The sequence below is a fragment of the Carassius auratus genome, unplaced genomic scaffold, assembly GCF_003368295.1.
Source record: "Carassius auratus strain Wakin unplaced genomic scaffold, ASM336829v1 scaf_tig00214358, whole genome shotgun sequence".
Taxonomy (NCBI): domain Eukaryota; kingdom Metazoa; phylum Chordata; class Actinopteri; order Cypriniformes; family Cyprinidae; genus Carassius; species Carassius auratus.
The window spans coordinates 51880-68253 of record NW_020527631.1 but is presented as its reverse complement, the minus strand read 5'-3'; the positions used below and the strand labels follow the sequence as shown (position 1 = coordinate 68253).

General features: G+C 36.8%; 1 protein-coding gene across 1 annotated transcript; it reads left to right on the top strand.

Annotated features, from left to right (window-relative positions):
- The first annotated feature begins 415 nt into the window (after nt 1-415).
- Nucleotides 416-16350, top strand: LOC113091899 (pre-mRNA-splicing factor RBM22-like). The gene is made up of 10 exons (XM_026257574.1): nt 416-488; nt 2083-2136; nt 2278-2307; nt 2387-2519; nt 6368-6468; nt 6582-6754; nt 7333-7533; nt 8651-8901; nt 14683-14814; nt 15467-16350. Exons 1-10 carry the CDS (start codon nt 435-437, stop codon nt 15604-15606), a joined length of 1269 nt encoding a protein of 422 aa, XP_026113359.1. The 5' UTR covers nt 416-434; the 3' UTR covers nt 15607-16350.
- Nucleotides 16351-16374: the final 24 nt, after the last annotated feature.

Here is a 16374-nt window from a genome sequence, read left to right as displayed (position 1 = left end):
ATTTCTATATATTAAAATCGAGAAAAGACATGCAGTGTATTATCGTACAAAATACATGTAGGCTACTCGCTTTTTTTAAATAGTTATTAGTATTATTATTGCACTTAAATGCGCAATTGGGTTAATGTATAGACCAGCACGCCTGTGAGTAAAACATATAGTTATTTTAAAATAATTATACAGTTCATTCAAGTATTTACAAACTTGATACAGTTGATAGAAACACACGAATACATGAAACAGATTCCACACTATACTAAATTATGTTTATTTATTTATTTTTATTATTATTTTTTATAAACCATTGATATAAAACAACAGATTATTTATTTATTTTACCACTTTTATTGTACTTAATTGGTTTTAGTTTTAGCCCCAAGAACAGCTTTGTAAAGAGGCTGCGTGACGTCGTGACGTGGTTGCGCGCGTGGATTATGGCGACGTCCCTGGGCTCAAACACCTACAACAGACAGAACTGGGAAGATTCGGTATGTTTGAGTGATTATCAAACTCATAACACAATGCAGACTGCTTCAAAAATGTGTCTGTGTCTTCGCTTACTAAACAGATTTTCCCTGCACATTTTCATCTGCCAGTTATGGAAAGTGATAAATAATTCGCGCACTCTGCTGTATTGCTGTCTGCCGTGTAATATCAGTTTCAGATATTTTTGTCAAATATTATTAATGAGTGTTATGATGCTTTTTGGCGTTATCAGGATAAAAGTTTGTTTACTTATCATTTTATTCTCACGTAACCACTTAGTAATGCTATATATATATATATATATATATATATATATATATATATATATATATATATATATATAATTTCAGTTTAGATGAGACAAATAAAAATGCGTCCAAAATAAACAAAAACAACACAAATGTTGTGATTCAACAAACTGCTAATTGAATTGCTATTAAAACCAATGTGCATTTCATGTTTCTGTGCATTTCATGTTTGGGATGTCTATAAGAAGGCTTTATATATCCCATTCGTCTCTGTTATTTATTTTTATCCAGCTGTTCCTTTGTTTACATCAGTGTCTTTTTTGACATTATTTACATACAGCTGAATCTAGATGTACCATATCTAAACACATGCTGTTCTGTTTAAACATCCACACAATCCACAGTTATCCCTACTCGGTTTTAGCAGTGATCAGAAAGTCTGTCCCTTTCTGAGCGATAAAGTCATTGAGCATCCAGAATGCCAGCTCTCTCTCTCTCCTTCAGCAGATATCAGTGCTGCTGTGATTGCTAAAACTATCTTTAGCTCCTCTAATGAGGTGAATGACATGGTAGAACTTGTTGAGGGAGCAGTTTAGAGAGAACGGGAATTTACAAAGCATCTTAAAGAAAGTGTGAAGATACAGCAAAGCACATATTGCCTGATATGGGTCAGCATTTGACAGAAAAGGCTCATCTGATATTAAAACTATTTTTAAATGCATGTGGCAAGTTCTTATAAATGTAGTATTTGTATCTATGCTGATTTTATACAGTTTTGAAGGATTTGTATATCAGTTTCAACATTTTGATGTGATTTAGTGATGAAGAAATGAAGAGAAAGTGAGTTTTGCGTTCACATTGAATGCGCATGAATTCACACATCTTATTAATTATTTTCAAAAAAGTTTTCAAAAGTATTGACCATGATGAAAGGTATTTTTTTTTACAATTATTTTGACTTTCAGTAACCAATATCATCTGGTTTTCTTGAGGTTATACCACTGGACAGTTGAAAGCCTGAACACGTGTCATGAAAACGTTTTATGGGTTGCTTGGTTGTCATATGTTTATACAAAACAGCCTTTGCCAAATTTTGTCTGTATAGGACTTTTCACAGTTTCAATTGTTTCAAAGCAGGTTTATAGAAATTCATACTGTTATCTCTATAATAGATAATGCTTTAACATAAAGTTTTACAGCTGGACTAAATGGCCAAATATAACATTGATGTAAAGATCCTCTGGATTATATCTAGCAATATATTTATTATTCTGTCTAGCTTCTAACAGATTTTATTTTATTTTATTTGTTGTCCTGATTTTCAAGTTGTTATTTTTTTTCACTCCAGGACTTCCCTATTCTCTGTCAAACATGTCTTGGGGAAAATCCATACATTCGCATGGTAAGGGATTTCAGTTTTTGAAATTACCTGCAAAGAGTGAAAGCTTTTTTTTTGTTGCTGTTTTTGGGTAATTAAAAATATTTTAATTGATAAATTTGGGTTATTTAAACTATTTAAACGTTAAGCGTTCTGTTTTTGCAGACCAAGGAAAAGTATGGCAAGGAATGTAAGGTGAGCACATGATATAATGTTTGGTTATAGGCACGTATCTAAAGAATTGTAGCTAGGTGTGTTATTAAATCATTTTCAGATATGTGCACGTCCCTTCACTGTTTTCCGCTGGTGTCCTGGTGTACGGATGCGCTTTAAGAAGACTGAGGTGTGTCAGACCTGCAGTAAGATGAAGAACGTCTGTCAGACATGTTTGCTGGACCTGGAGTACGGTATGAGTTACACACCAGAACCAAAACCCGAAAATCTCTTCCTCTCTACCAGGCTACAACTTTTTTTTTTTTTTCAATTCTCAGCCTATTTTCACATGTATGACTTTAAAGTGCCCCTATTATTGATTTTTTTTAAATAACGTTCCATGCAGTGTGTAACATAGCTGTGTGAATGTAAACACAAAGTTGTAAAGCTAAAAGTGCATTATAAATAAAGCTATCGTCTCTCAGAAGAGAGTTGACTTTGAATTACATAAACAAGTCAATTAAATTTCTGAGTGTTTTGCTGTGTTCCTGTCAATTTGTTCACATCTGCTTCTCCAATCAATGCGAGTTTAATGCGGGATTCGTAAACCTGTTGTTTTTAAAAGATGAGTCCGTGCACACAGTTTGTATGGTATGGTTAATTATTGTTGCTTTAATATTCTATCAAGTGGGTAAAATATGTAGTTTTGTGTGTTGTGTATACACTCAATGCCGCTGTAAGTCGGCTAACTCACATTATAGTTCTGCTAATTAGCTGTGGGCCTGCTTTTGTGTAGAAATGTGTCGATTAATATAGAAGTAGTATATAGAATGTCTTGATAAAGGACGGAGCAATACATTGGTTGCCAAACTGCAGGGATGTATCATTACTCCATGTCTGTGTTCAGCTAACGCATATACCATTGTTGTCTGGGTTTTTCACTACGTTCCGTTTCCGACATGCGCTGTACGCAGTAGACCAATCATAATGGGTCTACTGGTCATCGGACCAATCAGAGCAGAGTAGCCCCACACAAAGGAGGGGTTTGGAAAGAGGAATCTTAAAACTAATCATTTGAGATTCTTGAGAAATAAGGTACATTTAAATGAATAATTTAATAAAAGGCAAAGGTTTTTTTTTTTTTGTTTTTTTTACCTTGCTTTCATGTAAACCTGTTGCTGGGGACTCCCTTAACCAAATGATGAACCTTTCAAATAGCATAATAGAGGCACTTTAATATATGCCTTATCCTGATTTCAAGATAAGAATTATGGCCGGTAAAAAAACAAAAAGCCAGATGTTTTCTGCTATATGTGGGTGTTTTATAACATCCAAACAGTGATTCATTACAGTGTTTTTAAACTTATTGTTCCACTTAATATGCAAATTGTATATTAAATTATACATTTAAATACTTATTTTTTTGTGTAATTTAAACTAAAACTGTAAATGCATTTGAATTATATATGCATTTGTGTTTGTGAAAAAAAAAAAACTGTTGTGATTTAAAATGTATATATTTGAACTCAATAATTTAGCAATTGTTTTATATTGATTTATTTTTAATCATTTTTATATTTTCATTTTACATTTTTTTTCTGTGTCATTTTTCGTTAGTTATTTAATGTCATATATATATATATATATATATATATATATATATATATATATATATATTCAGTTTTGTTTTTATTGATATGAGTTTAACTCAAAATATTATATTAGACCTTATTTGCAAATCTTTGTGTAATTTATTAAATTATTAAAAAAAACAGACATTACGATAAGTAATTTAAAAAAGATTATTAAGAAATGGCATTTTTTATTGTTTACCTGCACATTATTAAGCCTCTCATAAAAAAGCCACAACTTGACCCCAGAGAACTAGTTAATTATAGACCAATCTCGAATCTCCCTTTTCTGTCCAAGATACTAGAAAAGGTGGTATCCTCACAATTATATTCCTTCTTAGAGAAAAATGGTATATGTGAGGATTTCCAGTCAGGATTTAGACCGTATCATAGTACTGAAACTGCTCTCCTTAGAGTTACAAATGATCTGCTCTTATCATCTGATCGTGGGTGTATCTCTCTATTAGTTTTATTGGATCTTAGTGCTGCGTTTGACACAATTGACCACAACATTCTTTTGCATAGACTTGAACACTTTGTTGGCATCAGTGGAAGTGCATTAGCATGGTTTAAATCGTACTTATATGACCGCCATCAGTTCGTAGCAGTGAATGAAGATGTATCATATCGATCACAAGTGCAGTATGGAGTACCTCAAGGCTCAGTTCTAGGGCCGCTACTCTTCACGCTTTATATGTTACCCTTGGGAGATATCATCAGGAAACATGGTGTTAGCTTTCACTGTTATGCTGATGATACGCAGCTCTATATTTCCTCGCAGCCCGGTGAAACACACCAATTTGAAAAACTAATGGAATGCATAGTCGATATAAAAAATTGGATGACGAGTAATTTCTTACTGCTAAATTCAGAAAAAACAGAGGTGTTAATCATAGGGCCTAAAAACTCTACTTGTAATAACCTAGAACACTGTCTAAGACTTGATGGTTGCTCTGTCAATTCTTCGTCATCAGTTAGGAACCTAGGTGTGCTACTTGATCGCAATCTTTCCTTAGAAAGCCACGTTTCTAGCATTTGTAAAACTGCATTTTTCCATCTCAAAAATATATCTAAATTACGGCCTATGCTCTCAATGTCAAATGCAGAAATGTTAATCCATGCATTTATGACTTCAAGGTTAGACTACTGTAATGCTTTATTGGGTGGTTGTTCTGCACGCTTGGTAAACAAACTACAGCTAGTCCAAAATGCAGCAGCAAGAGTTCTTACTAGAACCAGGAAGTATGACCATATTAGCCCGGTCCTGTCCACACTGCACTGGCTCCCTATCAAACATCGTATAGATTTTAAAATATTGCTTATTACTTATAAAGCCCTGAATGGTTTAGCACCTCAGTATTTGAATGAGCTCCTTTTACATTATACTCCTCTACGTCCGCTACGTTCTCAAAACTCAGGCAATTTGATAATACCTAGAATATCAAAATCAACTGCGGGCGGCAGATCCTTTTCCTATTTGGGGCCTAAACTCTGGAATAACCTACCTAACATTGTTCGGGAGGCAGACACACTCTTGCAGTTTAAATCTAGATTAAAGACCCATCTCTTTAACCTGGCATACACATAACATACTAATATGCTTTTAATATCCAAATCCGTTAAAGGATTTTTAGGCTGCATTAATTAGGTAAACTGGAACCGGAACACTTCACATAACACCCTATGTACTTGCTACATCATTAGAAGAATGGCATCTACGCTAATATTTGTCTGTTTCTCTCTTGTTCCGAGGTCACCGTGGCCACCAGATCCAGTCTGTGTCCAGATCAGAGGGTCACTGCAGTCACCCGGATCCAGTACGTATCCAGACCAGATGGTGGATCAGCACCTAGAAAGGACCTCTACTGCCCTGAAAGACAGCGGAGACCAGGACAACTAGAGCCCCAGATACAGATCCCCTGTAAAGACCTTGTCTCAGAGGAGCACCAGGACAAGACCACAGGAAACAGATGATTCTTCTGCACAATCTGACTTTGCTGCAGCCTGGAATTGAACTACTGGTTTCGTCTGGTCAGAGGAGAACTGGCCCCCCAACTGAGCCTGGTTTCTCCCAAGGTTTTTTTCTCCATTCTGTCACCGATGGAGTTTCGGTTCCTTGCCGCTGTCGCCTCTGGCTTGCTTAGTTGGGGTCACTTCATCTACAGCGATATCGTTGACTTGATTGCAAATTAAAACAGACACTATTTCAACTGAACAGAGATGACATCAATGAATTCAATGATGAACTGCCTTTAACTATCATTTTGCATTATTGAGACACTGTTTTCCAAATGAATGTTGTTCAGTGCTTTGGCGCAATGTATTTTGTTTAAAGCACTATATAAATAAAGGTGACATGCAAATGTGTTGTTGTTATTATATCATTATTATATTATCTTAAAATCTTTCACATAAAAGTGGTTTGACTGAAGTTTGGGGAAAACGGCCTTAAATAATATTTGTTTTTACAGGTCTTCCAATCCAGGTCAGAGACACAGGCATGTCCATCAAAGATGACATACCGAGGTCTGACGTGAACAAGGAATATTACACTCAGAATATGGAGAGAGAGGTGAGATTTATTAAAAATATTACATCTAAAATGTCCAATGCCTGAAAAAAATAAATATGTAAAATAAATTGTAGCATGTGCTTTGTAAACTTTTGGTTTGCTGTCTGTGTCAGATCCAAAACTCAGATGGTACCAGACCGATAGGGATGCTGGGTAAAGCACAGAACCCCAGTGACATGCTGCTGAAGCTGGCACGAGCCACACCGTACTACAAACGCAACAGACCCCATATCTGCTCCTTCTGGGTGAAGGGAGAGTGTAAGAGAGGAGAGGAGTGTCCCTACAGGTCAATTTGACTTTTCAGTTTGAGTAGTTTTAATGGGTTCAATCGTTCACTTATGATGTAAGTAAAAACCATTTTCTAAGTACTATGTAAGAAAGCAAGTATCACAGATAGCAATATTAATACTGATATTTGTCAATTTATGGGCATGCAATTATTAAATATTGCTGTAAAATTTGGGCCATTGTTTTTAATAGGCCTAAGCTGTTATAGAATATTTAAAAATATTATAACTTTCAATTTAAGTGAGCTTAAAACAGCCTTCACATAAACCCATTACAATCCATTATGCATTCAATACAAAAATCTGCAAATTTTTGTTCAGTCAACCGTCTTTAAGCTTACTCAGGTTTTCTATTTTTCTAATTACTTTTTTTTTTATTTTATTTTTTACGAATGAATATTAAACAGAGAAAATATAAATAACAAAAGTTAATGCATTATTTTGACAGCCCTAGTGTTACTTTATAATATATGTTCCCAATCATGCTGGGACTCTGCTGTACTTCAGATGACTGTCCACACAGTGGCAGTAGCAGTGTTACTGTTCAAAGACACTAAAATCATTTCTGTCCCATCAGGCATGAGAAACCCACAGACCCTGATGATCCTCTGGCCGATCAGAACATTAAAGATCGTTATTATGGCATCAATGATCCAGTGGCAGATAAACTTCTGAAGAGAGTGTCCAGCATGCCTCGACTGGACCCACCTGAGGACAAGTCCATCACAACGTTATACATTGGGGGACTGGGAGAAAACGTCACTGACTCTGAGCTCAGGTAAGCAGAGATTCAGGAACAATATTATTGCCATTGTAAATATTAAAATGTGTTTTCAGTACTCTAAGTTTTAAAATGGCAATAATATTGTCCCAATGTATAACAGTGTTATTTTAGTAACATAAATGTACATATTTACATCTTATTAACATTTTGAAGATTTATTATAAAATTGTATTATATATTTTTTTCCCAAAATGCAATAAATACATTGAATCAATATGAAGGTTATTTTTCATATTGAAACTGAAGAAAATACACAGCATAGTAAGTTGATCCACATTGTCATTAATAAAAACACTAACACTGACAAACTACGCAATATCACATTTACTGACAAGCTACGCAATATCACGTTTAAAATCAAATGCGAGTCATTTAATTAATTTCCATCTGAAAGCAGGTGATGGAGATTTACCGGTACTATTAATAACAGAACCGGCTTTACTGACGAGATGTGCATTACAATCACATGCGATCTATCCTGTAGCCCATGTTTGTTGATCACAAAGTACAAAGTAGAAGAGGAAAACTAGGATGTCGATGTATTCAAAGCGCCGCCGTTACTGTCTACAGAGTGTGGAAGGGTGCGCTGTGATTGGTTGAGAGGATATATCGCATTCTGCAAAAGAGGAGACTGACATTTGTTGTGGTTTGGAGAAGAAGGGAGAAAACACGACCTATCCCATTTTGTGTAAAATGTAAAATTTACTTTCAATACCGACCAGACACAATACGGAAACTCAATTTAAAAAAGAAAAGGTGTTTATTGAATTTTGGAACCAAACTCTTCATATAAACATTGTGTATATACATGGGAATTAAATATATATGAGACTTAAAGCCAGTGAAATAAATACATTTAAGTTTTTTAATATTTTATTTTATTTCAATTAACATTCAAGTATCGAAAGATTATTTTATGGATTTAGTTTTACTTAAGTATAATAATCCTTAAACAGAGGGTAGCCAAAATAATGGACGCTACTCACTGATATAAACTGCAGTGTAATGAGGTCAAGTGAACTCATTGGTGCACTATTATTCTGTTCCAAACTTGTATTTGATTAGTATCCATTTAAAACTCCTCCTGTCTTTTCTTCATCATCTCTCGCAGAAATAATTTCTACCAGTACGGTGAGATCCGTACAATCACGTTGGTTCAAAGGCAGCAGTGTGCATTCATTCAGTTCGCCACACGACAGGGAGCAGAGCTCGCAGCAGAGAAGACCTTCAATAAGCTCATCATTAATGGCTGCAGGTTGGCGGTGAAGTGGGGCAGATCACATGCCTCTAAAGAGATGGATGTCAAGGATGGGATCGATGAGATCGGCATCGGACAAGAACCAGTACCTGGTCTCCCTACAAGTATGTTGTGTGTGGATAACTGGCATTACTGTATTAAATTTGTCTCTATTTATTTATTTTGTTCAGTTTGGTTTAGTTTAGTTATTTTAATAAATGAAAAAATGTCTGGGTTGTATTGCATGCCAAAAAAAATAATTAGATTGATTTTATTTTATGAACCAGACATTACTTTTATTATTATTAACTATATTACCTTGCAAAAAAAGTAATTTTTTGAGAATATAATTAGATGTATTTTTCAACATAGCTGTCTTTTGTCATATTGCTGTTTTTTTGCATTGTGACTAACACCACCCCTTACATGGTTAGCCCATCCCAAAATGAAAATTAGCCCATAAATTACTCACCCTTAAGTCATCCTAGGTCAGGGGTTCCCAAACTTTTCCATCCCACGACCCACCTAGACAAGTGTAATCTATTTCACGACCCACCAAAGTATTTGAGGAAAAAAACAATGGTTGACATTACTTTAAGCCTAATCTTACTTAAAAGTTTGATGACGGAGATTAAGTATTTAAGAAAAATGAACAACTGAAAAATTTCACTACTAATATTTAAAGGGGGGGTGAAATGCTCGTTTTCACTCAATCTCCTGTTAATCTTGAGTACATATAGAGTAGTACTGCATCCTTCATAACTCCAAAAAGTCTTTAGTTTTATTATATTTATAAGAGAAAGATAGTCTGTACCGATTTTCCCCGGAAAAACACGACCGGCTGGAGGCGTGACGTGTGGGCGGGGCTAAAGAATCAGGAGCGCCAGTAGGCTTTTGAGTTGAGAGCATGTGGAAGCAGTGACACAGATCCAGAGGCTGAAATTTAACAAGAGCAGCATCAGCAAAGGCGGTATGCTATGTGGTATGTACTGAAACTGTATGTATTTGCTTAGCGGTTTTGGAAAATGACTAAGTTCCACTTTATGTCGTCTTTTTTTTTTTTTTTAAGCTGTACATGTGGAAAGTGCAGTTTGATGACAACATCGCATGTTGTTTACTTGATGTGCTTACGCGCTGATAGCTAAGTTAACAACACAGAGATATTTGAAGCAGTTTTACTCACCGCCTGTGGTTCCAACACACGATCGTGACCTTTTTCGTTGGGACTGCATTATCCTTAAGAAATAAACGATGTGCAATCCGAAATGCAGGGAACAAACAAAAACACTTGCACAACTCCGTTGATGCTCTGTGAAAATAAATCCATCCACTGGTCCCTTAATGCTGTTTCTCTTTTGGTAATCTGTGCAGGGTTGTCTTGCCCTGGCAACCAAAAACACACTTCTTTTGTGACTTTTCGCGGCGCTCTCGCTCTGATCAGGCTGTGCACAGCCTCTCAGGCTCTCAGTGCTCTGCTATACTGGAGCGCGCGCTCTTCCGGCAGAAGAGCGCGCACTTAGGACCCATATAAGGAAATTCCGCTCCATCTAGCGTCACACAGAGCCATACTAGAAAAAAACTTTCCGAAACTTGTGACAAACCGGAAGAGGTTTTTTTGGAACAAAAATACTCCTTCAAACGTACAACTTAATTTTTGAAACTTTGTCCATGTTTAGCATGGGAATCCAACTCTTTAACAGTGTAAAAAACTCAGTATGCATGAAATAGCATTTCATCCCCCCTTTAAGTTTTAATTTTTGTTTACAAATGTTAAAATATGTAGCGTCCATAATGACGTGAAACAGGCTCATTCCAGTGAACTTTAATCTGCGCTGCTGTGTTTTGTTGCAGAAAATGCATTCATGATCCTTCCGTGTGTGTCGGCGAGAATGGAGCACAATCCAACACTTATTTAGAAAAGCGTAAGAAGCAATGCAGAACTATCTAAAACAGTTTGGAGATTAAAATAAGTGTGAAATAGGTAAAAAATAATAATAAACAGATGTGTCTTGTTTTAAATAAACAAACAAACAAAAAACTGGATGACATTAAGTTCATTAATTTTTGCAATGGTTAAATGTTCAGCAATATTTTCAAAGGATTTCTGAACTTTGCCAAATGTTTCTCTAAACAGAGATTATATGTCAAGAAAATATTGCGAATGTTTGTAAATTTTTTTTATGTGGAAATGTTTAAATATTGTAGTGTTACAATTAACCCTGCGTTTGTGCCCTGCTCACCCTGTACATGTGAAATGCTTTTTACAAACCATTCCCCAAACAAAAAAAGTGCAGAGTTCAAACGGACGATAGAAATGAATGAACATGGCCTACCTGAAACCGTTTTCGTAACATTTGAATTTTCTGGTGTATGCAGTCTTATGCAGAATATAGTGTATTGAAGTGAAAAAGTTTTTTCTCTTTAATAATGGGGACCTTTTAATGACATTGCTCTGAGACCTTCACTGTTATGACTTGTGCGCGTCCGTGCTTCAAAACACGCAATGCACACAGACTTGATTGCAATTTGAAAATCACACTAAGGATATTGCAGTTCGTAATTAATGTTGGTAGGCTATATCGTGCAGCCCTAGTCTGAACTGTGTGAGTGTGTGTGTCATTGAAACGCAAATTTAGCTGCAGCCAAGTGACTTTGTGTGACCCACCTTGTTCCATTCTGTGACCTACAAGTGGGTCGTGGCCCACAGTTTGAAAACCCCTGAGTTAAACGGTTGATAAATTCAGAAATGAAATGTGTTTGGAATGATTTTTGTTGGCAAAATAGAGCAAAAACATCTCCTCGTCCCCGAGGACGACTGTTTGAGCACGACAGTCGTCCTCGAGGGAATGTTGCGGTGTTTTGTGTTTATTTGGTTATTGAAACTTTGTTTGATTGTTTGCCGGTTCCCGCCTCCTTCCCGCCTCCTTCCCGTGAATATGAAGTTTTTCATGTGTTACACTGGTGCCGAAGCCCGGGAGGAAGGAGGGACGCGCTGCTGAAGATCCCTCGCTGCTGGGGTGAATCCGCGGTGCCGTCAAGCAGGGCGAAGGAGTCTGGCACCGTGACCGCTTGAGGGCCTGTGTCCCTGCAGAGTTTAGCTCCAACCCTAATCAAACACACCTGAACAAGCTAATCAAGGTCTTCAGGATACAGGTAGGTTTTTTTCAGGGTTGGAGCTAAACGCTGCAGGACAGTGGCCCTCCAGGATCAACGTTCCCCACCCTTGCTTTAGACGAATCCAGTTGGGGTTCTATTAAAACTTGTCTTTGATCTCCAAAAGGTAATAATTACTTTAATCTAGCTTGCGCCAACAGTTCGCCGGTGAGTCTCATGAAAACCAATGTTTGTTAACAGCAGCAAAGAAAGCAAAGTTTCCTTGCTTTAGCAAAGAAGAAAGTCAAATACAGGATGCCTCTTGGATGAGTAGTTTATGGGCTAATTTCATTTTTGTGTGATCTAACCATTTAATTATGGTAAAAACTATGCAAAAAGGTTTTGAAAGTCAAGCCTATGTGATTATAGGTAACACTTTCTATGAAGCCCGTATTTAAAACGCATTATAAGTGTATTCTTAAGGCATTATAATGAAGTAACAAGTTAACGATGGCAAAATATGAGATATAATACATTACAACTAATGGAAATCCATTGTTAGTTAAGTGGATGCAATGTGTTCATTGTCTACTGTTTTATAAATTGTCATAAGCTCTAGCCACAAATTAGTAAATAAATAGTAAGTAAATATTATAATGCATTAAAACTGTTGTTATGATTTATCAGAAAATTTATATGATTGATCATGCCTACAGAAATGGGGACAGAGTCTTGTACAATCAGGTCAGGAACACACTGAACAAAAAGATCTACGCTAAAAAGTTGGAAGACCAGTTTACTTCCAACCACTCGACTTCAGTGTGGAGAGGACTGAGAGCAATCACTAACTACAAGACACCACCCCCCTACACTAATCAACGACTTGCTAATGACCTGAATGAGTTTTATTGTAGATTTCAAACCTCCAACACCCATTCTGACCATCTCCCTACACAACCGTTAACTCCTCCTGCAATCCCCCTCTCCAAACCCCCTGCTCTTCAAATCTGTGAAGATGTCTCCGATCACGATCGGCCGATCGTTAATGCACATCTCATCAGTAAAGCCAGTTCTCTAATCAGCGGTTAATTCCATCAGGTGCGTGATTTCACATAGAGCAGCTGTTACTACACTGAGCCGTTGTTAACTGAGAAGATGCACCAAAAAGCGCTGAAAATGAAGTGGATTTGCGCATCTTCTCTAGGCCCAGATGGCGTTACACCAGCCTGTCTGAAAACCTATGGTGACTAGCTGGCCCCCATTTTTTTTTTTTCACATATCTTCAACAGATCTCTGGAGTTGTGTAAAGTGCCTTACTGCTTCAAACGTGTCACATCACCCCCGTTCCAAAGAAACCCAAGATAACAGGACTTAACGACTATAGACCTGTGGCTCTAACGTATGTCATCATGAAGTTGTTTGAAAAACTGGTTCTGGCTTATCTGAAGGACATCGCTGGACCCTTACTGGACCCCCTGCAGTTTTCTTACCAAGCAAACAGGTCCGTGGATGATGCAATCAACATGGGATTGCACTTCATCCTGCAACATCGGGACAAAACAGGGACTTATGTGAGGATTCTGTTTGTGGACTTTAGTTTGGCTTTCAACACCATCATCCCTCCAGACCAAACTGACTCAGCTCTCTGTTCCTAGCTCTACCTGTCAGTGGATCACCAGCTTTTTTACAACAGTTTGTGAGTCTGGGGAAATTAGTGTCAAACAGCTGCTACACCAACACTGGTGCCCCTCAGGGATGTGTTCTCTCCCCTCTGCTCTTCTCCCTGTACACCAACGACTGCACCTCTAAAGACCCCTCTGTCAAGCTCCTGAAGTTTGCAGATGAGCAGCTGTTTGACACTAATTTCCCCAGACTTACAAACTGTTGTAAAAAAGCTGGTGATCCACTGACAGGTAGAGCTAGGAACAGAGAGCTGAGTCAGTTTGGTCTGGAGGGATGATGGTGTTGAAAGCCAAACTAAAGTCCACAAACAGGATCCTCACATAAGTCCCTGTTTTGTCCCGATGTTGCAGGATGAAGTGCAATCCCATGTTGATTGCATCATCCACGGACCTGTTTGCTTGGTAAGAAAACTGCAGGGGGTCCAGTAAGGGTCCAGCGATGTCCTTCAGATAAGCCAGAACCAGTTTTTCAAACAACTTCATGATGACATACGTTAGAGCCACAGGTCTATAGTCGTTAAGTCCTGTTATCTTGGGTTTCTTTGGAACGGGGGTGATGTGACACGTTTGAAGCAGTAAGGCACTTCACACAACTCCAGAGATCTGTTGAAGATATGTAAAAAAAAAAAAACTTCCTCAGCTGGCGAAGGAAGTACAACCTTTGTTGGGCCTTTTTCACAATGGAGTCAGTGATTGTCCCACCTTAGGTCCTGAGAGATGGTGGCTCCCAGGAATCTGAATGACTCCACTGCAGTCACAGTGCTGTTCATGATGGTGAGTGGGGAAAGTGCAGGGGGGTTTCTCCTAAAGTCCACGATCATCTCCACTGTTTTGAGAGTGTTCAGCTCCAGGTTGTTAAGACTGCACCAGACTGCATTTTTTTTTTTTTTTTATCAGTGTGTTGTCTCTGTGTACTGGAAGCTTATGTCACAAAAACAAATTCCTTGTATGCGCAAGCATACTTAGCAATAAAACTCTTTCCGATTCTGATCATGAGATGATACAACATTATTATTATTTTTTTGTTGTACATTACACATTCATTATAATGCCTTAAGAATACCCTTATAATGTATATAAATATTGGCTTCATAGAAACTATTACCTGATTATATTATGTGTATATTGCAGCTCTACCGCCACCCCCTGCTCTGGAGGAGGAAGCACCTGCTAACTACTTTAACCTGGACCCCATCAGCTCTCCTGCGCTCATGAACATCAGTCTGCCACCTCCACCTGGTCTCCCAAACCCACCGCCACCAGGTGCACCTGGTCTCCACTCAGCCATGCATGTCTCTAGTGTTTCAGCTGGTGGTTTGACTAAAGCTGAAATAAAAATTAATTACAGCTAAATAGAAATGTTACAAAATATTAATAAAAATGGCAAAATATGATAAAATTACCATATTTGATAAAATATGATAAAATTACCATATTTTACCATTTACCATTTAAAACTAAAATATAAATACTTTTCCATTTATTCAGTTATTAAAAGCTAAATAGAGTTAAAATAAGTATGACAAAAGCACATAATTACTAAATCTTAATCTAAAAAAATAAAAATACATTTATAATATTAATTTTAAATGTTATTATATGTATTCATATTACATATATTAAAAGAACTAAGGTCAAATAAAAATATAAAAAATGAATAAAAATGTCAACAGCACATAACAAAATTATTAAAACTAAAATTTAACTGAAAAAAAAAAAAATTACATTTCGGTTATTAAACACTAAAATAAAAGCAAGCTAAAGAAGAACTAATACAAATGACAAAAGAACTAAACATAATAACTAAATGACAAATAACTAAAACCTCAAATAAAATTAGAAATAAAAAAATAATAATTAGAAGCTCATTCAAACTCTTATACTATACATAAATACTGTCTGCTTGTGGTTTCAGGTTTTGGAGCTCCCATGTTCCACCCCATGGGCCCTCCTCCACCTCCCCCGATGGCTTTGAGACCTCCAGGCCACATCCATTATCCTTCCCAGGATCCCCAGCGCATGGGTGCGCATGCTGCCATTCGCCACAGCAATTGACTGACCCTCATGTGGACTAGTAAAGATTCTCTCATTGCTGGGGGTTATTGATCTATGAAGGTGATGTCATGGTACAGAGTGATTGACGGGTACACTACGGCATGGTCATGTGATTGGGGTTTCTATTGTAAGTGCAGTGCCACATCACCACTCTTTAGTCACATCTTAGATACAGACACAGCTTACCAAAAAATAGGCCCTTGTTATAAAGTAGACCTATTTTACGCCAGACACACACTCTGCCTCCTCATTATCATAAGCCGACTTGTTTAAAACATCATTGTGCTGAATATGTGGGCTTTTTGTTGAGACAATGAATCTCACACTAACTTGAGTTTACATTGAAAAAAAAGCACCGTTTAGGACTTTTTGCAGTTTGAGATGAAAAATGTAACCCATTCTCCCCCAAATTGTAATTACAGTTATGCAAAAAGTAATTTTTTTTCTCTTTAAAATAAGCATAATGAGTTAGTTGTTGTATTACAGTAGATTGCTGACAATATGATAATGAATGCTTAATTTGTGCATATCTTTATGGTGCTAAAATAGGGTTCATTTTATTCAGTTGCTTAATTTGAAATGTTTTTGTACAGTTTTTGTGAGATTCACCAACCCACACCATTCACTTACATCTAGTGATTTAACATACTTAAATGTAGTGTCTATTAAAAGGATGCAACCACGTTCAAAAATGTTTTATTTTTATGAAATACATGCATAGCCACTGTCTTCTCTTGAAAGTAATTTATTTTATTTATTGATTTGATT